The following is a 25,587-nucleotide window of genomic DNA, read 5'->3' as shown; positions in this document are numbered from 1 at the left end:
TGGCTACACAAGAAAGCCACGCAGATCTAACGACGAGTCACTGTTGTCTCTTTTTGTTTTGACGCTGTCTCATCTGTTCTCAGGAATGACCGGTGAGTACCGAGGGGATCAGCTGGTGGGACCCGGTTTCAAATCGGTAGTGAATGGTCCCCTGAAGTCCGGTCAGAAGGTGTACGTAACCCTCAACGGTCGGGAGGTTTGCGGGGTGGTCGACCATCACTATAAGCATCACGAACAGGTAAATATACCAGTAGTTGGTAAACATAGTGTTGAAATCGTATCGGGATCAATTATTAACAAAAGGAAAAACAACTGACGATTTTAATAATTTCAATTGCCAATTTATTTATTTATGTTTTTTAGGTTATAACAAAAGCTGTTGTTAGAAAACGTTATACCGCATACATGTGCGTCTGCGAGTTAAATGTTAATTCCATTTTTGGTCATAGAGGCTAGTTGCTAGGGGGCCTAATTGTTTCAGAGATTCTGTTGTTTATTATTGGTTAGAAAGGTTCAGGTCCAACTGCACACGATGAATGCCCAGTATTTCTAGAGCTTCGACTATAGAATCAGAATTTAATAGAAAATCAAAACCATCACAGATGCTATAAAATGTTTGTCACCTCGTCTAGCCGGCCTTTAACGGAGCAGAATGGTTATTTGTTCTGGTCTCGTCGTAACTCGGGTGATGGTGCCTTTGTCTTTAAGGTATTTCCTTATATGTTAAAAAAGCAAGTAATATCGCTATTGGCTATAATATTTTTTGTGCGAGTCTACCGCACCCATATAATTTACCATCGTATGAAACGCTGTGTAAATAAGGTCACCAAACGAAATTCGTGAGCTCGCTTCCCTCTAGTGTTTCTCTTTTGCCTATATGACAAATCACACACACACACACACCCACACACACATACACACACACACACACACACACACACACACACTCACACACGCACACACACATACACACACACACACACACACGCACAGGCTGTTAATTTGGTTCGTTAAATTTTTCCTTGGCCGTTAACCTATGTTGTTAGCGGTGTCCCGGTGGCCTTTTCCACCCGAGTTGTTAACAGCATCGAAAATCCTAAAGGCACAGGTCAGGGTCTAACCTATTCTTCAGTGTGAAGCTGGACTTTGCTGGCATTTATCCCCTGTGCGCTGGTTTATTCCACCACCTACTTCACTGCCGCAAGAACTTCATTATGCCTCATATAGCTCAAGTTTCTAGGGGGCATCGATAACAACAACAGCAACAGAAATGACAACAATAACGGCGGCGACGACGACGACGACAGTGCCATCTGCAGGGACGTCAACCGTTACAGCGTCAACTTCATTGCTAGTGAAGTATTACAGCACAGTCATCGCGTGCAAACTGTAAGCAGCTGATAAGGCCCACGCTGAGCGTTCTTCAGATATTCCCTTCCCCTCCCTAAATACCCCAAACCCACCGCTCCTACAATGCATTGTCATTGTATAGTAGGCTGACATTGTTTCCAATGGAACTACAAAGTAGCGGTCGTGGCTACTGTTTGCCATAACGTTCCAGTCGACTGTTGACAGACGTCAGTTTAAGAAGGCGCATTCAATGTCAGGCGAAGCTTGTCGACATTTTCGGTTTCTATTTGGTCTTTAGTTTGTATTTAACGCTTAGAGTAGATGAAATTTTATTAGTATCAATCACATGTGATTATGCTGGCCTTAATACCTAAGACTCGCTCTATTAAGGACCACTGAAGATTGTTGTTAGAGCGAGTGGGTGTGTCTGCATGTAAGTTATTTTTTATAGAACAAGTTCTGGCTTTTCTATGCAACGAAACGATAGGACGGCGAAATAAAAATTTGCATGCTCGTTATATGTGACTGTTAACGATAAAGATCTAGAACAGGGTGCGAGGATGATACTTTGTTGTATTAGCTATAACCAGTGCACTTACGGGTCAACAAAGTCAACAGGAACTCATTGAACTTACTACAAGTATAGTAGTACATAATTGAAGTTAACAAACATTCTCTAACAATTTCGCTCAGTCCGGCGCAATCGAAATACAACAAAAGCCAGATAAGATTAAGCTGCGTTTCGTCTTAGATAGATGCAATGGATAACTGACAAGCGGAGTTGACGTAAGCTCAGCACTAGGTGTGCCATTTTCCTTATCGCCTCTGCTCCTTAACCAAGCTCATCGTTGTTTTTGTCATTTTCATATGACGCTGAACCGCTTCGTCTGCTAACCGTTTAAGAATATTATTATGACTGCTACTGTAGCCGTAGCGCGTTATAGTCGGGGGTGCCTCGTTGCTGGTGGCGATGGTGCTGATGATGATATCAGTAGTTTTAGTGTTAGCGTTGTCGTTAACCTTGCCGTTGCTGCTACGTCGACTTTCGCGCCATCATCTATCCTTCACGGCCACCGAGACCTTTTGTAGACTTCAGCACGTGATGCAAATTCACCATTGTTTCGAGCTCTGGGAACAGATTTTTGCTAGCTAACTTTCGTTCGCTAGCGTTCTTCGCTAGTTTAGTCGAGCAGTATTCGCATATTTGACTCTGCCGATCTACTTATCGTTATACATGTGTGTTGATAGAGTGGATAGATGTGGGATTTTCTTACTGCCGCTGCCGGTACCGTTACGACGGCGATGGCTGTAGCTCTTTATCATTTTCCGACTACTGCGGCGTCGCTCGGAGTCGGCGCCGGTCGCTACTGCTCCAGCGGTGTGGCAAAGACAAAGCAGAAAAGTTGAGCAAAGCGAGCCGAACTGTGGGGTATTGTTTTGCAGCGACCTCTGCTACTGCCGAAACGTCACTACCGATCCGGTACGTGCCCCCAGCTGGCACTGCCACCGCCGCCGCTGGTATTATTGCCGTTAAACCCTTTCACTAACGGTAACTGCTGCCGCTAGGGTTGCTATTTAGGACTTCACCAGAGCACGAAAGCCTTGACTCGTGGCGGTTACGGGGAGGCGGAGGGCGGGGGGTGACTTGACAGCAGAGAGGCAGTCACCACGCGTCGGTTTGCCACAATGAGTGAAAAAAAACGCATTTGGGCGAAGACGATGAAGGTAAACATTACAAGAACAAAGTAACTTTTGCTTAGCCATGGGGCAGGGGAAAATTAATCTGCAGCAACTAACCAACGGAGAAATGAGCTCGTATGGGTGAAAGCTACAACAAAATTTACCATTGTCCAGAATTTTTAATGGAGTTCTTGTTGTCGTGGTGGGCTAGCTGTCCGGCGGGTGGTTTGAGAACGATCAACTGTGACGGCCAGGCTTCGCATGCGCCCACTTGTTTAGTGGCATTTTATCTGTTCGATGCATAGATATATATATACATACCACTGCGCGCCATGATAGGACAAGCACTAGTCACACATGCACACATACGCAGACAGCAGCAGGCGAAGCTCGAAATTATAGAAAAACTGCAGATAAGACGGGAACTGAGAAAAGGCCTCTTCCTATGAGTGATATTGACGCAGGCGGGTTCTAGTTATGGTATCCAAACTGCCAGTTGTCGACGGTGATCCAAATCTAAAAACACATGGCTTACATATATTTATGCTTAGCGAAGCAATTATTACACGACATATTCTATAGGTGGAAATGTCTATAGTAGACGTACGTCGATGGGTGTATACGTTTCTCGCCGGCCTCATCCAATTTCAGTGTAATTTCCTGTCAAGTTACCAATAAAAAGGAAGATGTGCACGTGGTTACCCTGTCGTACGCAAGGATCGAAGGATAACGCTAGCATTAGTGAAGATAATTACTATATCATTAACAGCATTGCTATACTATTTATCATATAAGCATATCGACAGGCAGATGAAGAATCTCCACAAGTGCATCAATAGTGCAGCTATGGATGAAGACCAGCAGTACCAATATATATAGATATGTATATATATATAGCAAATTGTGGAGTTTTCTTGTGTGTAGTAATATTCCAATGTCAAGGCTATCTCGAACATTATCTGCTTACAATGACAATGATGAATAGCAGAGTTCTGAATGGACTCCAGAGCGATGCGTGTGAAACACGATGACCACAATAGCTTGTCATTATTTTCGTTTCATTCAGCCAAACACCCACTCATAAAAATAACGATAATAATATCTAAGTTAGCGCCAGAACAATCAGAAGGGTGATGTCATGCCGCCAACAAGCAGGATCTTGTCCGCCGCTGACGTACATCTATACTGGTGCCGCCAAGACGCGAAACAAGGTAGCACTTCATTCCGATCGGATCACGATGAATCTACTAGAGTTGAGAAAGTTCGATCTGTGTGCACCAGGAGAATACATACGAGCTATCAGGCCCAGCGCGCATGCTACGGAAAAAGGCAACCCGGTTGCCGTTGTATGGGGCTGCTTCTTATTTTTAGAGGATTATATTAACTTAGACTAGGTGTTGGAAATATAGTAGAAGTCTACTATCTTTATGCTTAAGCAGTCTCAGTTCGCTGTTATTTCAGACGGCCCGTTACTTTTCCCCAGCGAAATTCGAATTTGCATACCTAATCTTGTGAGGTGCTAGCCGACATAACCGGTCCAGCTTTGAACCGGTTATTTCAGCTGCTCCTGCAAATGAAATAGAAAGCAATGGATTTTACTGTTGATATGGTCGTCATCACAATCTTTCCTTTTATCTTCATGTTATCTCTATCGATCCGTCTAAGTCTTGCCAAGTTTTAAGCGAGCTTCACCCCGTTCTATCGCTGTACGCTTTCGTTTTACATGCGATTTACGTTGTTCTTCCCCTCTGTTCATTTAACACGCACTCGCTGAATGGCCGGCCTGCTGGCCTGAACATATGGTTTTTCGAGCTATCTTCCGCCGCCATTATTACTAGCAACAAAGCAATACTTGCACATGCGGCTACAACATTGGCTGTCTTTTCCGCTAATGCGATTTCAGTTATTTATTTCGTTTATTTACTGGCTTGTTTACGCTATAGCGCTTCCACGACTATTCAAGTCCCGTTCCTGTATCGCGCTTGACGGTTCATATAGAAGACTAAATTTTGAAATCCCAGCGCGAGGAGCATGCAAGAGTTTAGATTTATTCCTTAGGAAGTATTCGATGATTGCTCTATACGATTGAGCATTTACTTTTGTTCTATTGCAAGATAGGTCGTCATATATCACTCTTAAATATATGCTGTGTGTTTCCGCTATCCTATTACAGAAAAATCAATGCCCAAAGTTTGCGGTGACAACTTCTCTTAGATAAACCTTTCCACAACTAGTATTTTTTACCCTAGGTTATGTTTACCGTATGATGCTCATACATACTTTGACGATTTGAAAACCTAGCTTTTATGTGTTTCTACTGCCCTCTTTTCCTTCTATTCGTTAGTGATTTTTTGCCCTCTACCTAAAATGGGTCACAGCACAATCGTTAGCCCTCAGTGAATAACCAACAATTCAATCAATGGCCAACCCCAGCTTTCTGAACCAATACTGCCACTATTGCTTCAAATTTTTTTGTTGCTATTCGTGCTCAGTAACAAACCAACGCATCACAAGACACTGTTGTGCCTCAGCGCAGTAAATTCCCATGGAACCTATCCAGTTTAATGATGAAATCTAATGTGTCGGAAACAAGCACAAACCGTTTTTCGTGTTGTATTTGTAAATGATCAGAGGAGGCAAACATTTAAATAAGACAAATTAGAACACGACTAGCGGGTAAGGGAAGAATAATAATAAAATAAACAAATGGGACGAGATATACAACCGCACGTATCAACGGTGCGGTTTCCCGTCTCAAGAAAAGACACGTCGGGGGTACTACATCATCGCTGTGGAAGACGTCTGCTGACGTATCTTCATAATCTATACCCTTGCAGCAACTGCTGCTGCTGCTGCTGCTGCAGATTCATTCCGATTCTTCGCCAGCTTTGATCAACGACATAGAACGGGCTAATAGTAAAATACTGCACGTTAGTTCGAGCGGTCCGGCTTCGTCATCGCCGTCTTTGCTCGCGAAAAAGTTTTTCTTCAATCGAAATTGTGTCCTTAAAGACAGACTCTATGCTGCTGCTGCTGCTTCTTCCCTAAGTAAACACTGACTTAAAGCCGAAGGCACGAGTGCGACATTTACGTCTTGAACCGACAACCGGTTGATAAGCAAACGCTCCTTGCCCTGGAAAATATACGTCGTACGTTGGTTATGAGTATTTGAATTGACGCCCTAGCAATACTATTAGTTTCGTGTCGAGCCGGACAGATCTCCTGCAAACAAATCCTAGCGCGAAGGAAGATGATCCATGGAAGTTTGCATGGAAGTCAGCTAGCGTGTAGACACTGACGCCAATTGATTAACTATGGGCGTCGGTTCCGCGGACGTCTTCTACTGCTCATTCGATGAATCCTTCTACCGGTCAGGCCAACCGTAGCAGTTCTAGCGACAGTTCGCAGGAATCCTTCCACGAGGAAGCCAACAACTGTGTCTCCGCACAAATGAAATGGAACAGCAATCGAAGAGGCAGCGTCTATTGCGTTCAGAACGGACGAGTTGTCAAGAAAACGAACGGTCGCATGTTGTTGTGCCTTCTTGATCGGAGCAGCAGAAGGACTGGTGTTGCCGATGATAATGACTCTGTTACCGCAATCCGAAACGAACACGAGAAGAACCGTTTACAGACGATGTTCACCGCTGTAATCGTTGAGCGACCGTTATATCGCCTGCTCGTCCGTTGGTTTACTCGTGTCCGTGCTCCGCTTGCCCAGCAGAACCCATCGTCTGCTGGCATTTCAATCTGTTACCCCAACAACAAAGGCAACACTAACAACAGCAGAGTTAGCCCATTAGCCCTTGCTTGGTTGCGGCCGATTACCATCAAGCCGCAATGTTACCAGCGTCAAATTTAGCTTTGTCGTTGCCGCGATTGCTGTGATCAGTGCGCCATCCGAGCATCGGTAGCAGCGTCCTTCTCGACGAAGATTTACTCGGCCTGAACGTTGCTATCTGTATAGCTACTGTCGAAACTCTAGGCAAAGACGTAGCAATAGCATTACAAATAGCAGGATGATGAGCGAATATTGCAATTGTAAGTGCGGGTGCTGTAATGAATCGGCTGCCGCTGTTGTTGTTTTTGCCCGCGCTGTCGGTTGGTGACGTCCTTTACCAGGACAAATAGCCGTTAGCTGGTATTCGTCAACGCATCAGCAATGGACAAAGAGTAGATGGGGTAAGGAAGTAATTTTCGACTCCGGTTCGTGCAACGCACGTCCTCGTAGGACAGCGATGACAAGCCAGGAAGCAGTTTATATCATACCAAGTGTGTATTGCAACAAGCATTGCTAAGTTGCCCAGCTGACCAAAACAAACACTGGCTGACTGAGGCCATGGGATAGGATACCATCGTTTTAGGCGGGCGTCGTACGAAAAAAAAACAAATCGACAGCGCTTAACGGAGGCAAGTAACCTGGCTAGATACAGAAAAAGCGTTCACTTTGCCTTGCTGCGGCTTTTACTGTTGTCGTCGTTCGTTACCCCGGTGAAGCTTCGAATGGAAGCGCTGAACGAGAAGCGGTATATGGGGGCGATACGAAATTTGCCCCAAACTGCGCTACTGGCAAGAAGTAAAGGAAGAATAGCACTAATACATTTCTCGTTAGTTGCAATAAAATAATGATATAATTTGTCCTATTTTTATCATCGTTTTTTATAATCGTGTGGCATGCTTATTTAGAATTGTCGAGTTTGACTAGGAACAACGATAAATACGTGGTATCATCTAAACTTTTTTTATCAGTTACACGACACGGCATGAGTCTGCGATCAAATAGTGCGCATCCACCGAATCAGCCAATTTACAAAAGCTGATCCAGCAACTATACTGTTACATAGAAGATAAAGTTTCTAGATACAATGGTAAAGAAATAGCTGAATTTACCTAGAAATATCTTTACAGAAAAACTACGTATCCTATTCCTATTTCTTAAGTAGTTTTTTCCAATGCCTGCTGACCTCAGCCTAGCTACCTGAAGGTGAAAAAGGGCCTTTTAAAAGGGGCATGCTCCCTAGACCGTTCTAAGTTTGTTCTAATCGCTCGTTTGCTTTAAGATTCACGACCTGAGACTATGGAGAACTTACACGTATTGCCAACAATATTCTGATCGGACACCTCCCACTGGCTACTTCTTCCTTTTCGACGGTTAGAACCCGCCGTGTTTGGCATCAACTTCACTTCTTCATCAACCTTTCTATTGATTTGGCGTGGTGGTTGCAGCTTTCCCCTATAGACTGTTTACCTACTTCTCTTCAGAATTAGCTTCTCTCTTCAGGAATTGTAGTCGTAGCTTGGATCACACCCCTCACCATCAGCCGCAGTCACATCGACGGCAGCGGCAATCACTGGGAAATAGAACATTTTGCATCGACCTGAATTCGAAATAAATGGCGAAATCAAAAACTAGCTATGACCATTCTGAAAGCCTCCCTATTTTGCTTCCTTTATCTCTGCGTACGCCTGTATCTATCGATACTGCCTGTTGAATTACGAACGGGGTCGGAGTGTCGGGGGCATATGTGAGACTGGACACCAAGCAACGACAAAGCTCAGAAGCATAAGATAGACGCGCAGCAAAAGTGAACGTGGATCTAAGGCAACTCTTACCCCTTCGCCATCGCGATGGCATGGTCGCAGCGTACTGCAAAAGCTACTCAAGGGCACCTGTTATTCTGACCTGGACTTCTGCTGGAAATATAGCCCATAAGGAGCACAATTGTACTATGGTTTTTACATGTATGATGTGTCTTATTGCTGCAGCCGTATCGTTTTAAAGCAAGTACGTGTCTGAGTTACCCAACCAGAATGAGGTCCTTCTGGGTCATATAGAGTTGTCTAAATCGTTGGTACCTCCATCCTAATATTGCTATACTATAATAGAAAAACAAAACAGCTGCTGAATCATATATATAATTCTGTTCCTATATATATGGGAAAGGCAATGAATGATAACATTTTCACACACTCATCAAACGAATAGATCCATAATCATGGATCTATTCGTTTGATGAAATGGACGTTAAGAATTACAATGGGTTCTGATGGTGTGTGTCGTTTACGAATGTGCTCCTGTACACTGAACTGTTCTACATGATGCGAGATGTTAACGAAACCATGAAAAATCGTACCCATGTTTATGTTTGATGTGTCAAAAACAGCAAAGGCAAGACAACGCTGTAGCCAGTACGAGTGGTTTAGCCAGCCCGTAAAGTCCTTGATCACGCGCTGCTCGTTTCTGCCGTCAGACGGAGCTGTCTGTCAAAACAGCACTGCCATTGCATGTAAGCTATGTCCCTCTATAAGGCTGTAAGAAGAAGCAACTCTAATTTAAGTGTATATATATATATATATAGTCATTGCTATAGCTAGCAAGGGGGCACCGTCATCCATGGCCAATCCACACAGCGGAACCCCACGCACATTGCAATAGAAAAATTGTATGTATTACCTGGGAACAAACAATAGTTTCGGTGAATGCATATAGCGGTGCAGAAAAAAACGCCTATGGCGCGTGGATCTTTTGCTAAGCACTGCAGACGATACATAATCGCAGAACTATTTAAAGCGATGAGCCATTGTCAAAAGTTTCAAGTATCAGCTTTTATCACAATGTCATTATTAGGGCTACTGCATGCCCCATCCTTGTCTTCATCATTTATTGCGTCTCTGTATAAACTACAGTGATAGTTGTGCCGAGAACTTAGGCGTGGTTTTTCCAGTTTTGAAAAATTAAAAAAAAAAAACATCGACTTTCATTAGACTTGTGTAATTGAGCCTATAATTCCTTTTGTGTCTATGCGTACTCTACAAATGCAGCTAGTACTATAGATTTTTGAGCTCTCTACATCCGTTAAGCCCTGACAAGTGCTTCTGGTCCTCAGCTGCTCGAAACAATCAGTCGAGCGAACGGTCACGGTCAAGGATGTTATTAGGCTAGCTTGTTCATCTATCGGCCATCAGCAGCACCATTTTGATAGTAAATGGCCCTCGTAGCAGCCGCAAAAACAGACCTCGTTCAATATACTACAGGCCGGCCGACGAACCAAGTCTCGTTCGCACTCTTTATACTCGACTAGCTGTCGTCGTGCGTTCTGCGTGCGCAGCTCAGTATGTACATACTGTACTGCCGCTTCGGCGTATGTAATAGTAGCAGTTACACTTGGGTGAGCTCAAAGAAAAAGAGTGATCATTCGTTCCGTACGGTAGAGCATAGGCCCAGTGACTGACGTTAAGGCTAACGCGTACGTATAACACTACATGTGTACCTATGTATACCCATACATCGTCTTACAGAAAGCCCTTAGCCTTGTTGCCTTTGTGCGATTTCGCCATAATCGCTTCGTAACTGCAACAGCTTCGAGAACACCAAACAAGCCGATACAGGGCCTGCCATAAGGTGCACACCAGTAGGTCAACTTCATCCGCATTGCCGTAATGCTCTTAACAAAGTGATTAAGCTCTGTCTGTAGCAACATGCATCCGAGCCAAACTTCCCTGATTGTTAGGCTGATCACTGCTTTTTTCCTTGCTGGCTTTTGTTAAAGATCAGACTTTTGTGGGAGTAGACACAAACTTGTTTTCGAAATTGTTCCGCGCATTAGCTGCCAAGTCTGTTCGTATGTGTTTGTGTCACAGAAATTACGTTTTCAGGTTGCGCTCACGTTTCTATGGCTGCGAGTCACCAGAGATATATATTGCTGTCTCATTAGGGATATTACCGCTATCTAGCCATCGAATTAACTAGATCTGACAAAGGTAGTAAATTTGTGCTGTCTCCTTTTGGCGCTCACGCATTTATACAGCGCTTTCGCGTACGCTTAATTTAATTATCCCAGTTTGGCGATGTTTCAGCTTACAGAAATGTTGATGAGACGGCCATCAACCGTGAATGAACGCAGGTCGAACGTTGGCCTGCAAAGACGAACCATTTAAGCTCGCCGTGTCTATCAGTAGTGGTCATAGGGCCGGACAAGTGAGTCACCTAAATGTGCTGATGTCTTTACCGGGATTTCTCGATGTACCTTGAGACGCTTTGAATGAAGGTTAGTACAACTGGCAACGGACAAATCTACCTAAGAGGGAGCCAAGAAGACAGGGAAGAGCGTTGAAATGCTCTAAAAGCGAGCGGTGCAACCAGACCAAGTAATTCACTTTGTTATACGAGGCCGTCCGATATTTGGCAACTGATATTATTACTACTACTGTTTATGCTTCTGCTTGATTTCGGTAGACAGATAGACAGCTAAGGGTAAAGAGCTAGATAACCTCAGTGTTACACGCAATGATGGAAGAATAGAGAAATCTAGAAGGAGTGAAAGGAAACAGCAAGCAATTAGTGAATGTCTTATGGACTGACATTTGATGATAGAAGGACACATTGCAGAAATACGTCGAGTTTAAGGCTCATAAATGTTTTGTCGATAGTTTACAAATGGAATAAACACAGACAAAGTGATTGTAACAGCTTGCCGTTATGAAGCTAGACTTCTTGACAACGGCTTTAACACATCTAGTTTCAGCTGCACCTCTTAAGGCACTTGTCCAGATCTAGTAAACCTGGTGGCTTTTACAGCGATTGTTCACAACGATGAACCATCATTCCCTTGGTAAACTTTTCGCATCCACATCGAATGATAGGGACTTTTGAGCAGGGAGATGCTCTCTACGACAAGTCAATTCTAAGCGAGCTTGCTTGTTGAGCGAGACTAACCGGCCGGTGACCAAGGCCACACGCTCGTCACATCGATATACGGCAGATACGGTTTTATGTGCAGCTATGGCTATATGCTGTAACTATTCCCCTGTGTTTCTTCCTGGCAGGGGCGTACACGATGATTAGATGAATCATAGCTACAAGTCGGTCTGCCGCAACAGGAGCTGTGGGTTGGTAACTGCCAGCTGCCATTCTAAAATTAGCCCCTCGGGGGCCGTAGGGTAAACCAAGCGCTTTCAGCCAAGCTACAGATTCCATTCAAGTAGAACTCAAGCGATCCAGGTCTGTTGCTTGATTTCGGCTCCTGAAGCCGCTCCAAGTGCCTGCTCTGAATATCTAGTCCAAAATCGGATTTCGATAATAAATGGGCGCGTGGCACGTGATCGTGATGAAAACCGCATCTACTTGAAGACGTCGTAGCATTCGTGCGCGACAGATACGTCTATATGTTCTTTCTAACTTAGCTGACCGTTCAGGATCCCTTCTTAGGTCGCTAGCTCCGACGCTCCCGTTCTAGGTTCTATGCACCTGTCCACTTAGCTGGCATTGAATGTCGTCCCTCCAAACACGGAAACGAATATTATGTGATAATAAAAAGCATAAAACATATCAAGTTTTGTAGTATCGAGAGGAAGGCGTGTTGTTGGCTGGCTGAATGGATCAATGTTGGGTATAAGTCGAAGTTGTCGGAAATTCTGCGCTGGCAACACTAGTTGCATGCCTGTATGGTGCAGAGAGAAGCAGCTTCAAGTTCAAAGCAGCTTAGTGGGAAATATTCTAAACATCTAATTTCCGTACTTCCGAGATTAAGAGGAAATTTCTCAGACAATGCTTACAAGCTACAATAAACGTGAAACTCAAAACATGAATTTATGTGTTATCAAAAGAGAAAAACATCTGATTCAGTACCCTGTACAAAAATTATTTGTTTAATCTTTTTCGGACCTCCTATTTTTAGGTTCTTATGAGCGTTCACAGTGGAGGACAACTCGTGCAATTCGTAAAACGTCTGGAAGAGGTTCGTCTTCTTGAAAGTCGCAAAAGCGCTCGGCTCCAAGACATCGACGTCGATTACTCGCGTCTGGCTGAAGCCGGTCGAGGCGGACTCAGCAGCGATCAGATCGCCGCTGTAAGTTCTTCAGCAACAACTGCCAATCCTCAACAGCAGCAGCAGCAGCAGCAGCAGCAGCAGCAGCAGCAGCAGCAGCAGCAGCAACAGCAGCAGCAACAGCAGCAGCAGCAACAGCAACAGCAAACGCAGCAACAAACTAACGGGTGGGTAATTGTACCAATTTTGACAACATTGTACTTATATAAAACCCCTATCTATACATTAAAAGCAAAAAGACTTTAATAAATCGCCCATCTTTCCGACATCCAATCACCGCGACAGTGAACACTTGATAGTAGAAACTCCATATGTGGGTTTACTTAGCGTTCAGGGACTGTGGCAATTTTATTCAGGTAACATTCTTCGCGACAAAAATCGATGATTTACGGCCGCTGATCCAAACGGCAGCCAATAAGAACTCTCCTTGGTTCTCGTTCATTTGTATTCCCTATAATTGTACGATGTTGCGGTAGAGCGATGTGTCACAATGGCCAAGTCCTCCTAGCCGATGCGATCGACAACAGATTTCACAATGCTATCGCAATTAACGTTGTCCCGTAGGCATCTGTGTTGAAGAAGACGGATGGCCTCGGTCGGTTTGTGATCAAAGAAATGGCCTTACGAGTTGCGGGTGCAAATGACATGTGTGTGTCCGACGGACGGACCTCCCTTGACCTTACCTAATGTGTTGCAGATTGATAGGCCTCAGTTAGCGTTATCCGTAAGGCCATTAAGACTGATTGTTATACATCAAAGTAACAGGAAAAGAAAAAGGGGAAAATCTATTAGAACACTTGAAGAATAAATTAAAGCAAGTCCTCTTTAGATGAATGCCAGATTAATTCGTGGAAAACATGTAGACTAAGCAAACCAAACGTTCCTGTCTGAAGATTTATTTATATTGGTAAGAAATAAATTGGCAAATTAAGGAAAACATATAGATGACAGACAACTAGAGAAACAAGCAAAATTCGTAACTCTATTTATAGAATAACCTCTAAGCCTGATAAGTAATACTATTAATAACATAACCTCAGTGACATCCTACAAGTGAGCAAAGACAGTACTTACAGTGCGTACTTCACTGGACGAAAAAAACACATGGGAGAGAATAACCCAGATGAAGCAGACAACTGAAAAGCTCTATTATACTTCAATTCTAATGCTAAATTCAAAAACCAACTGCTTTACAATGTGCAATAATAACATATCCAGACAAGGGGAAAGATAGCATCTGCTTGCCAGCGGATTAGCGGAATTCCGGCTGAGGTAATACTGTTCATATGCTGCATTACTGGCCCATAACTCAGCCTACTTACCTCACGTTGACACCCATTAAAACTGAGAGAAACACGATAACTTTGTACCACGTTTCGCGACGTCAAGGGCACACCGGTACCGTTGATTTTAGCTCTTAGCAATTAAGGTGTCTGCAAGTGAGCTGGCTTTTGCGGACCAACTTATTTCGGTTTCATTTCTTACCGTTTGCTCAATACCATGATAACCTTCAAATTCTTTTCGGGGTCATTTTGACGTTCGCCTTCTACACACTGTACGTCCTTTTCCTGTCCCATTTTGTTAGCGTAAGGAAACCTTCATTTATAATTATTCTATCGTGCTTATTATGCGTTTGGTCTTTTTCTCTCGCTTTCTCTGCTTTCGAGTGGGACAAAGTTCAGCTTTCTTGCCTGATATCAGCCGTGGGTCCTAGCGATCTCGCACTCCTGCCCAGTGGGCCCCATATCGGTCTGGTCTTCAGCTCGGGCAAGGAACATGATCGGTTTTTCTCATAAAGAATGAGTGCGCGGGGCGCTACAGTAGAAGCAGTAGGGACTTTGTCCAACTTTTTTGCGTCCTAACGGGGTCGTCCTTCGAGAATCATCGGCACTGCTGGTTGCTATGGCTCTCCGCTGTCAAGTATTGGGCAAAATGTACAGCTAACGAAGCCTTGCCAGGACACTCGAAGGCAATCGGGTCAATCGAAGCAGTCGTGCGAAGAGAAAAGAATGGTGGAGGGTCTTAGCCGATGGAAGGGCACGACATGGTCACCAACGTGGCCAACTAACAAAGGCGAAATATGGCTCAGATGTGAGCGGTAGCGGTGGAAACATTGGTAAGAAAAGCATGAACAAGGCTGCTGCAATTTCTACGAAGGACATGCGGGAGAGAAAAAGGACGAAAGGAGCTGGCAAGAAAAAATGCGTGTTTTGGCAGATATCCCCTAGTTTCGTCAGATCTGTCGCTTCGAAAAGACTGTTCATGTCCCTTGGCGTATCCCGTTCACTTTCGTTTCGTTTTTACGTTTTGTTACAACCAATGCATTCCCAGTACAGTCTAATACAAAAGAAACAATTAGAAAAGATGACTGTATCCTGTGCTAAGTGAGAGTGATACGCGTCAATGCTGTTCGGGGCAACCACGCTACCCTCATTGGTATAATAAATAAATAGAAGCCATGTAAATACTTTGTCTCTTTCCCATAGTTTGCATGTGAGAGTATTCCTTTGACCATTGTTCTATTGATTGAGTTCGAATGAATCTTCAATCCTATGTTAGTCGTTACATATTTAACAATAATTATTTACACTTTTAGCTAAACCCTGTCATGTTTGCAAATGAGTCGCAGTCTTTTGCTATATATATATATATATGTCCTTTCTTTCCAGTCGATGATTTCGGATTCTTGTTGGCCAGTTGATAGAGCAATGTACTAGTTTTGCAATGAACTAGAAAAGTTTCGCCGTTGTTTTTTTCGTGGGCTTGTTCTACGATGATGCCTGGATGCTATCGTCGGATGCATTGATGTGTTTCTTATTCCCTTTGACAGTCCTCCAATTTTCCCTCTCCACGCGATAGCTGTCTCGTTCCCCTTTTCCACTGCATCATCATCACCCGACTCCGCTTTATATTCAGTTTCTTTTTGCTGACGGCCGTTTGCTTGCCCTATATCTATATAAAACGTCCGCTAGAATGGTCGGAACCAGCAGTAATGTGCCGTTACTGCCTGGTTGCTTGGCGGGTCCGCCACTCTCCATAACTTTCAAACGCTTCTATTACTACAGTAATGACCACGTATTCGGCTAGAACTGCGCAAAGTGTTAATAGCGTAGAAAGGTTCGGTAACCCAACAAAAGCTGTAGCGCTGATGTTCTCTGAGCGGTGGTGCCAGGTCGGCAAACAACGGCCCTCGCTAGCAGACGCCGTGCCTGGAGCAGTTCCTTTTTCGTTGCTCTTCGCTCGTCTCCAGCAACCAGCCCTCCCCCTGCTGTGTCCTTCTTGCCGCTTCTTGCGTCCGCAGTTGCAGACGACTGAATGGAAATAATAAATTTTTCGTTAGCGCAAGCTTTCAAGGAACCCGATAAGAAGCCTGGTTATTTGGCGAAGTCGGGTAATAGTGATGCGCTTAACAGCAGCCGCGGCAGAACACGAGTAGAACTTCGGTCGTAGGTTGCGATGCGGCCACAGCAAGTTGATCGATCGCGGTAGCCACTGCAGGGAAGCGCGTCAACAGCTGCCTGTTTGTTTGCTGGCCGTTCGTTGACTGTATGTTTTAGAAGACAGAACAAAGAAGAAAGAGAAGCTTTGCGTTCGTCTGCCTGAAACAAGTTAGCAGTGAGTCGCTGTGCGGTGTGCCCGACCGAGGCATCGCCTACGACATCGACGGTACCGATAATGATGAAGTATTAGAAGAGGATCTGATCAAAAAGAAGACATTGGGAAGGTAAGCAGACGTTCCATTGAACCGAACTAGGTTATTAGTTAATAGCGAAGTCGTCGCTGGTACTGCATAAAGACTGTAAGAGCAGCGGCTCTCTGGGGTGGAACACCGGCCAATCGTATGAACAAGAGCAAGCGAGAGAGTTGTGCTATTATATTATAACATCATCACAACGGGAGGGGTTTGCGGAAAGAATCATTTGCGCTCCTGTGGATTCAAGCAAGAGTGAAAGAAGTGGCCGAGAACAGCGGCGGCAGTAAAACAATGACTTCGTAGAGCGTATGCCGTCATAACAACACCGGCTCTCATTTGCTTGACTCTCCTGTGGTTACGTATCGGTACGAAGAAATCGGATTGGCATCTAGGACAAGAACGCGAAATATCATCGTCATCGGGAGTTGGGTCATTGCCAGGTTTTAATGGTGTTCACCCCCATCTCCACGAAGCGTTAGGAATCTGCTGCTGAATACTGCCACCAGCCAGCATTTTTTCTGTTCCGGTGGGAAACATTAGTCCGACTTAAAACATCCCTATGTAACATAACCTTCGTGATTGTTAAATAGCATACTTGCTTCTGCAGCTGGTATTACGGCTTTTACTTCGTTCGCCGACCGCGTCCCACATCCGGTCGGACAGAAATAGGAGCTAAATTGACTATCTGTGAGAGATATTTCATCCGAAGGTTAACTCGATCGGGGTCAGTAAGAAAGTCCTTTTGCCTAGCGGCCGTTGCCGCCAAAACAACCGAACGCATCGTTTCCCTTTTTATACGTCTAGCCCTAACGCTAATAGGAGTAAAAGTAATACATTTTGAGTAGTAGCTTTTGCTTAGCAATTGCAACATTTCATCGAGCATCTTTGTGTCGAATCGCACCGGACGCTATTCGTCGGAGCATTTCCACCCGCAGCGGCTGAGGTGGCAATGGTGATAGCGGTCACTTGTTCGACACAAGATTACTATAATCGGTCAAGCAAACAGCTAATCGAAATATTATACTAACCCAACCCCTCAAAGGAACCATCATTCCGATGGGTCTTGGGGGTAGGTGAGTGGACCCAGGGCTCAATAGGCAACTGGATAGAATGAAAAAACAGGCAGCGAAACAAACAGGGAGGGAACAAGCACGAAAAGCCCTTTACCTATTACTAAATAGACGTCCAATGGTTTCAGCCACTGCATTGATAGAAACCATGACAAGTTTCGCTGCCACATAGCGGCAGCGAAACCCATCGCGCACGCCCTTCTATTCGTTGCGATTCTTGCTGGCCAGAGTACGCGCGCTGCAACGCGCCAGAGCAGCCCTGTTCCGCGCCCGGATGGACAAACATCGTCGGCTTTGACGGCACTGGCAACGTGAACGGCCTCGGCGCCGGCTTCGGAATCAGAAATATCAAAACAGCAGTCAGTCGGGCCAGGTGAGAGGAAGCAGCAAAAAGTGGCGCTGAGAAGCGGTGACTCGGTTGAGGTGCGAGCAGCTAAGCGATCGGCAAAAAGAAGCAACGGCATCACAATGCTGCTGATGCTGGCCGAAGGGATTCCCCCATCGTCGTCATGGACGTTGATGACGATGAAGTGAATGATGAAGTTGGCCGAAGCGCTGCTTTCCACTGCGGCTACGTTCGCTGCTGACTGCGACGTTGTTATAAACTGCTGGTCGGTGCAGCTTCAAACAGCGACTACACTTCGTGTCGTTTGCCTCTACAGATGAGGAAAGCAGCGGGTCTAGCGCGCCGCATCAGCGACACAAGAACCGGGCGCTGCCGGGAACCGATGACTGATTTCAGCCAGGAGGCAGCCACATCGGCAACAAAAGCAGTTACAACACAATAAAAACAAAGAAAACCGCTCTGTTAAATGAGATCTTATTGGACGGTGAGCGTAACGGGAGAATGGGGACAACATAGGGCAGCACACCGACTGCAGTTTGATTCTAGTAAAAAAAAAAACGAAGAATAATCTATCACCGAAAGAGGGAAAGGAGAAAGATAAATTATTATAGCGTTGCTGCTTACTTGGTCGGCTGGTTAGTTGGCCGGGCATTCTGTGAATAGCCATTTGCCCTCGGTGGCCTTCCGAAAGATATGATATTCCGAAAGATATTTTTATCACTTTTACTATTACTATACTGCTATCAAATAGCCATCGCCACTGTTCAAGAGCCTTATATCTATCAATCGATCTTTATCAAGCTGTATCAAATGTATGTACGTGTAAGCGTGCATCGGCTGGGTTTTCTCCACTGGCAATTGAAGAAAACAACCACTTGAAACGAGACCCTAGCTTCGTAGTTCTATGGTAAGTTTTTTTTGCATTATTGCGCTGGGGCTATGTTTCGTAATGGAATCTGGCCGTGCGTCTAGGTCTCGTTGTAGTTGAATGAACGGCGGCAGCGGCGATAGCGTTCGAGACTTTTTTGGTGTTCGCTCATTGGGGCTGTAACATATCGACGGTTGTATCGGATCTGGTCGGGTTGCGCAATGGCTGCGCAGCTATGTTCCGTAGCATCGCATCGGCCCGTGACCAGCAACCAATGAGCCACTTAATTAACTAATCAGTCAATCAATCAATCTATCAGTCAATCAATCACTCAGGTGAAAGTTCGCAACAGAAGGGTGGAGATAATGGTAATGACCATGCTTGGTAATAGTAGGGGTAACGTCTATTATAATATGGTAGCGGCGGCCCTGTGGTCCGTGGTTCATCGAGTTGAAGTCGTTTCGCTGTACATAGGTGTTCAGGCTATCGCAGGCAACGGGAAAAAAACTGACCTGGTTACAGCATCGTTGTCCTGACCTCACTCAACTTGTGCTTTTCTTCAGCCGAAGCTATAGCTCGAAGTAAACGATGAATAAACAGGCGCATATAAACATGGCGGTAAAATCTGAAGGTACTATTGAATTGAGTTAGACCATCGAATGGATGGATGGATGAAAATGAAAGTGTTCTCGTTTAATAATGGTCCATCTCGAGCTGGATGTGTGTCATTGATTCCGATTTCACGGATTAGTTCAGCGGATCAACTCCGTAAGACTTCTGCGGACTGGGAATCGTTAGGATAAACGACTGGTTTTAGTCGCTCTTACCGCCGCTCTTTGGCCGATCTTACCGCGTTTGATCCTGTACAAAACCATCATCTTTTGCCAAGGCGTATAATTTGTCTTTGAAATACTTTTCGCTGTATAGAAGAACGAGAAAATTTGCCCCGGCATCGTGTCCTGTGTGTTGCCGTTAACCTTTATAGGAGTTGCTTAAGCTGTTACCGAGTGAATTCAATTTCGCTATCTACGTATGAACCTTGCTTCCGTTTAAAGCATGCCCGCTTGGAGCGAAATAAGGAATATATATATGCGTACATATGTGTGTCTCTATGTTATAGTTCATTGCGCAAATGTCTAACTTGAGAAGCGGTTAGCGGTAACTTGTTTTCATAGTTTTATTAAGTGTTTCTTATATTCATACGCATAATAATAGTAGTAATAGACGGGAACGTCTGCAATGTTACGTGAGCGTGAAGCCGGCTTAAGCAACGTGATAATGACCACCGTTAGCTTGCGGAATACGGTGAGCGACTATGAATATATATATATATATATATATATATATATGCAAACTGTGTTTTGCTGTTAGAAAAACATGGCAGGATCCCAATCCCGCTAAGACTGTTTCCTGGAAAGCCGCGACTAAACAAAAGGCTCTTGCTTTTCTTATCGTCCATAATATTCGGTGGAAGAGGAAACAACTAAGGGACTATCGCCCTTTTTTCAATTAATGATTGAAATATTGGCATCACTATGCCAGCCCAAAGTGGCTTGTTTCCTATGCAACGTTTGTTGTTAGTGTTGATAAAACTAATAATTGTCATAAAAGGCGTTCGGGTAGAGAACGGCAACGTCATCGTGGTAGCAAGTTACTCGATACGGACCGTAACGTATTGTGAAGGGAGCATTTAATTTTTCGTATTTGGAATTTGTCGTTGAGTCTCTATTCTGACAGCGGAACATCAATTGGATATAGTTAGAAGGAGCCTGATGGAATACACTTTCGTGTTTCGTTTACGAAATAGACACTTCGTACTATAGACCAACTGGCAATACTTAGTAATTTGTATGTAGGTCCCTCCTTGTATTATACAATTTTACAAAATTATTTAGCCTTTGATTAGTTCTAACGTACGGTTTCCATTTTGGCTTCGCTAAGGTACAGTCTATCGTGTCAGACGGGTATGAACTCTTTTATATAAAAATGTATTATAATTTACACTCAACGACAACAAAACGCGTTGGCTGATAATAATGTTAATTTGTTTTTCCCGTGCCGTATCACATTACGGTTGAACCGCAATATCATAGAAACAGTACAGAACTCCCCAACTAAAAAGAGCTTTCAACCCAAGAACCAGCAGACGCAAAAAAAAAAATATTATAGTATTAGACAGATAGAATGGAACCTATCAACGTTCTTCTATAGATCGGCTTCAATAGAATAGATACACATCTGGAAATAATACGCCATCCTTCGTAAGCTATTTTGCACGACCCTATTGAGCATTGCCCGGTATTACGACCGCCGCTTGGACAGCGGGTCATCGGGGGAGTCGTATTATAGAACCACCGTCGCCGCCTTCTTCCGCTGCTAGCACCAGAGGGGGAACAGCTACAGATACAATATTTTTCGTTACTTTTTTCCTTTCGTTATTTTTTGTGCTGCAAGTTTCGTCTACGGATGGTCAGATAGACAAATCTATAGGGCTGTTAGTCCTTGATCTGCTACCCGGCCATGTTTTTGAGCCCCTACGTCAACGTAATCAGCTCCGAGATTATTTGTCTCTTCGTACCGTTGGCTTCTAAAGCGAATTCGGCTGCTATTAAAGTGAAGCCATTTTTATTGCTGCTAACGTTAACAAAAACGACGGCAGTGAGCGAGCTAACGGTTCGCCAGTGCTCAGTACAAATTATAACGGTGTTCCGATACCAATTGCCTAGGAATACTACACATATAGTAACGGTACAGCCTTTACTACAGCTTAAATTACCTGATATAACTTGAAGTCAGTTACTGCGACCTCGCAGGCTGGTAAAATATAACACTAGGCATAGAGAAACAAGTAGTCCAGTGAGGTACTTCCAGGGAGAATTCGAGAGGTAGATATGAGAACAGAAATGAGGTGGAAAAAAGGTTCAAACAACAAGTTCATCTAACGTGCCACGTCCGCTACGGGACCACTGCTACTACTACTACGATTGTTACTAACTTCAGGCAATTACGTTAATCCCAATTACACTTATCCTCAGTCGATGTCTTCGAACGGAATGGCGTAAGAGCGATTCATATCTTAATTGTTTAACCGTATCTTAATAAACGAATAAATAATAACGTAACCGTTGCACAATAGTGCCGATGGCTATTGATAATAATGACGTATTTTGCGGCTCGGCGAGGTCTATTATGGCATGTTGACTATTTCCAGCAGATAATCTGCGGGCTTCCCGAAATCTTTTCAAACCTGGGTTTTGTCACGAACTTATCAATCCTATCGCAATGATTATATTGAAAGCGGCCCTGCGCTGATCATTTGTAAACACTTCGCCTATACAATGAAACTGTCCAATAGCTCCAATAATCCGTAAGCATTTTTGCGTTCAGGAGGATTATTCCGACTTAACGCTGGCTGTTAAAGTGTTCACAAAACGGCACTTCCTACATGGTTTCTTTAATAAGACCAGTATTACGTCAATAGTATCCGCGGGGAGGTCCAGAGATTAGGAATAAGATTTGTTGCTAATTCATGAACGCGTTAAGATCAAATATCGTTACATGACGTGCCTTTTTCCTTACAACAGCTGAAAATCTCTTACATGCGCTAACGAAATTGAACAAAATCAAAAGCTTATAGCCAAATCCGTGGCTTGTTTCTTGGTCGATGTTGGGGCCCCTGAGCGATGCCAAAACCGTTACGGTTATCGTGTTCGACTAGACCCAACGATGACGTCTACAGCAAACAACTATCGTGTCAAAGGATTAAGAAAAAATCATTCTATCCGAGAGAGTACCTGTCACCTTTAGGGCATTTATCTCCTGTTACGAGACCGACGCAGAAATTCAAATATTGGCGCGCAAACGGTCCACACTTCAGATGCCGCAGTGAAACGCTAGGTAACAATTATGGTAGATGCCATCTAGAAGCATTTAATACGTGGAATAGTGATCTTTTTTTATTAGATTGCTTGGGGAAAGGGTGCTTTCTCCTCCAAGCTGATGTCGTTGTTGAGGAATTTATCTGTCCGGTTGCTTGTGTGGGTGCCGGCAGATTGGTGGTGATAGCGCTTTCCTTTAGAGAGTGAAGATGCTGCCGTCATTAATCAAGTAATCTGGCTGTTATTAGAACAGACAAAAATATCACATCAGTATTTGCTTCAAATCAGGGTTGTTTCCTGGAACGTTTAGAAATTTCTTGATATGTTTAATTGAGTATGTTCGAACTAAACTGATGAACCTGGCCGACGTTCAGTGCTAAGAGGCTGAAGGACCCAACGTAATCTTTGGCGTAGTCCTGTACCATTGACAACAATGATCATACATTTGTTGTGTGATTTGGAAACTTTTTTCTTCGATCATCCCATCCACAGTTAAGTTACATCATTGGAAATAGCGATTTTTAGCCGTTACATTTATCTTTAATGCGCCGATAATAATTGTCATTTCTAGCTTACTGTTATTCTTGCTATTTATAAAAATTTTGTGCTAATCCTATCCAAACGAGCAATGGATTACGAACACAGGCCACGCACCGGCCGGTCTCGATAATTTCATCTTACCACATTAATCGTCGACATTATTTACTTCGATTAGATTTAAAACCGGTGATTTTCTATTTTCTTTTGCCTTCCATTGCTGCCATGCTTATTGTTGTTACTGCGAGTCAATAGGCTAACATAGAAATATGATGGTCTATCCAGCATCAGTCCGGAACTGCGTTCATTAGACGCTGTTTGAGAACGGCTATCTGCTGTTGTCCCAATGACGTAATGTCCAAGAGCCCCTTTTCTAGTCTCCACCGTAGTTTTGGCAATAGTTTACAGCCTTCTCAGTGGCTCCAAATCTCTGTCGGCGGGTACCGATCCGCTCCGAGGATAACGATTACCGCCGTCGCTGTTGCTGTTATTGGTGTTGATGCTGTTGGCAGGAGATTCGCCGATTCAGTAAAGATTAAATGGTCAAACGCACGATAAGTAAGCGTTTGGTGGTCTACATGTCTTTGCACTCTTTCATTCTTATGTGTACGTTCATCCATCCATCCATCCATCCATCCATCGATTGGTATATGGACGATGTCGTGTTGACATCCAACTCTCGCCTGCTGGCTGCCTTTCTATTTACTATTTTGTCTGATGTTATTCCTATGAGAGGGCCATCCATCCATTCATTCAGGCGACTGGGAAGCCGCCGGCTGATGGTCGGCACCATGCCCCGATATATAGGTACATGCGTTGTCCGTTGATACCAATTGCCGTAACATTTGTTGCTGCTTCTTATTTTGTTTTCACCATCGATCCCAGTTCATGGAATGCGGGTTGGCCTCCCTGATCAACATGTGTTGACCAGCGGGTCTACTGTATTGGATTATGGAAATTGTATCTGATCAGAAGCTGCTTCACTGTTCCCATTAACGTGACTTTTCGAAGCCTGCTGTTATGACTGGCTAGTTCGGCCCTAGCTTAAACGTACGCCTGTGCCGTACGGTAGAGACTAAGGGGCTGATACTGGGACCAGTTGTTCGGGGTACCGCTTTCTGGTCGATAAAGACGACAAGCAAGATATGTAGGTGTAAGGAATCAGCTGGTTGATTTCGTTGCTGATTTCTTCACTAATAATTTTGTTCATATTCATTAAAAGCCGGAGTCTGTGTCAGCTGTTATGTCAGAGCAGCACAACCTCTGCTGTCATCGGCACAACTTCTGCCTGATCTATTGCTGTGACCTTTTATGCTATTGTCGTTGCTGGCTTTTCTACGCTGCTGTTGCCAAGTGTTTTGTCCTGTCGGCTAGAATGTAGCCGACTGGCTAAAACACGCACCCGACACTTCTAGTAGACTTTCCGCCCACAGACACATGTGGGGCAAACACAAGTTGGCCTCGTCGCAGTCGTCGTTCAAAGTCTTCGTTCACCGTTTGACGACCAATCACGCTGACGATCAACTGATGCTTTAAAACAACGACAGCTGCTACAAGAGTAGTAAGCGTGTGACGCTAAGGACGTCATTAGCAGCTGAAGCAATAGAGGTAGCGTTGTATATTACCGGCCTGTCTCTTTATCTTCTGTTTTTTTTCCGTTTACTTTTCATCGCTGTCGACTGCAACAATCGCGAAGTAGTCCTGCCGCAACGACAACAATATAGTCAGCAGCAATCCCCAATGTAACACGCCAGTCGCCACTGTTGGGGTTCATATTGTCAGTTGTGTGTGAACTATAGGGATTGCGTGCGAAGGGAGGGCAATATGAATTGCGTCTTGCCATCGCTGTTGCCGTCAGTATTGTTGTTATCGTGCCTGTTTTTGTTGTCGCTGTTTTGATGGGCGGCCTTATCAGTGGTTCCGCCGTGATCCGTGCAAGGATGCTTGCCCGTCACCGCAGGAGCACCAGCAAATTGTCAATGCGAGCGATGACGCTAACTAAGCGTGATCGTCTATACCAGCGGGTGTCTGTCGTCAAGACGTATTGGCGTGGTGCCGGCATTCGTTGACTCAGTATCGCTATGGTTGCCCTTGTTGAAAAGCGGTTGCCGCTTACTAGTGGCTAGGTCACTTTCGTTGTTTATTATATCGTTGACGATACATTGCCGTGTAGTTGCTACGTTTGCCTGTTGTCCAGCCTACGCCCCCATCCCCCCTCTCTCACACACAAACAGGCACACGGGGCACATCCAGTCTTCCCAGCTCCTCCTGTCTCTTTCCAGCAAGCACCAGTTCTCTGTCGTTGTTCCTTGGGCGATAGCGAATGCAAGGGGCTACT

The 25,587-nt window shown here is 44.4% G+C and overlaps 1 protein-coding gene and 1 long non-coding RNA gene across 3 annotated transcripts in view; both read left to right on the top strand.

Annotated features, from left to right (window-relative positions):
* Positions 1 to 25,587, top strand: part of LOC111266527 (zinc finger protein 395) — a 136,969-nt gene that overhangs the window by 16,954 nt on the left and 94,428 nt on the right. Inside the window, exons 2-3 of one of the 2 annotated variants that reach the window (XM_086970939.1) lie at positions 84 to 238; positions 12,707 to 13,023. In XM_086970939.1, the coding sequence (XP_086827065.1) occupies positions 84 to 238; positions 12,707 to 13,023 (472 nt within the window). Of the gene's footprint in view, positions 1 to 83; positions 239 to 10,989; positions 11,078 to 12,706; positions 13,024 to 25,587 lie in introns of those variants that run through there. The other variant, XM_086970940.1, reaches the window with a different exon arrangement.
* LOC111266528 (uncharacterized) lies at positions 15,636 to 18,534 on the top strand. Its single transcript, XR_002684141.2, has 2 exons — positions 15,636 to 16,580; positions 17,749 to 18,534. It is a non-coding gene; the product is annotated as an uncharacterized LOC111266528 (long non-coding RNA).

The sequence above is a fragment of the Varroa jacobsoni genome, unplaced genomic scaffold, assembly GCF_002532875.2.
Source record: "Varroa jacobsoni isolate VJ856 unplaced genomic scaffold, vjacob_1.0 scaffold_1094, whole genome shotgun sequence".
NCBI classification, from domain to species: Eukaryota; Metazoa; Arthropoda; class Arachnida; order Mesostigmata; family Varroidae; genus Varroa; species Varroa jacobsoni.
Note: the sequence above shows the minus strand (reverse complement) of the source record. Positions and strands in the feature narration are given on the sequence as shown.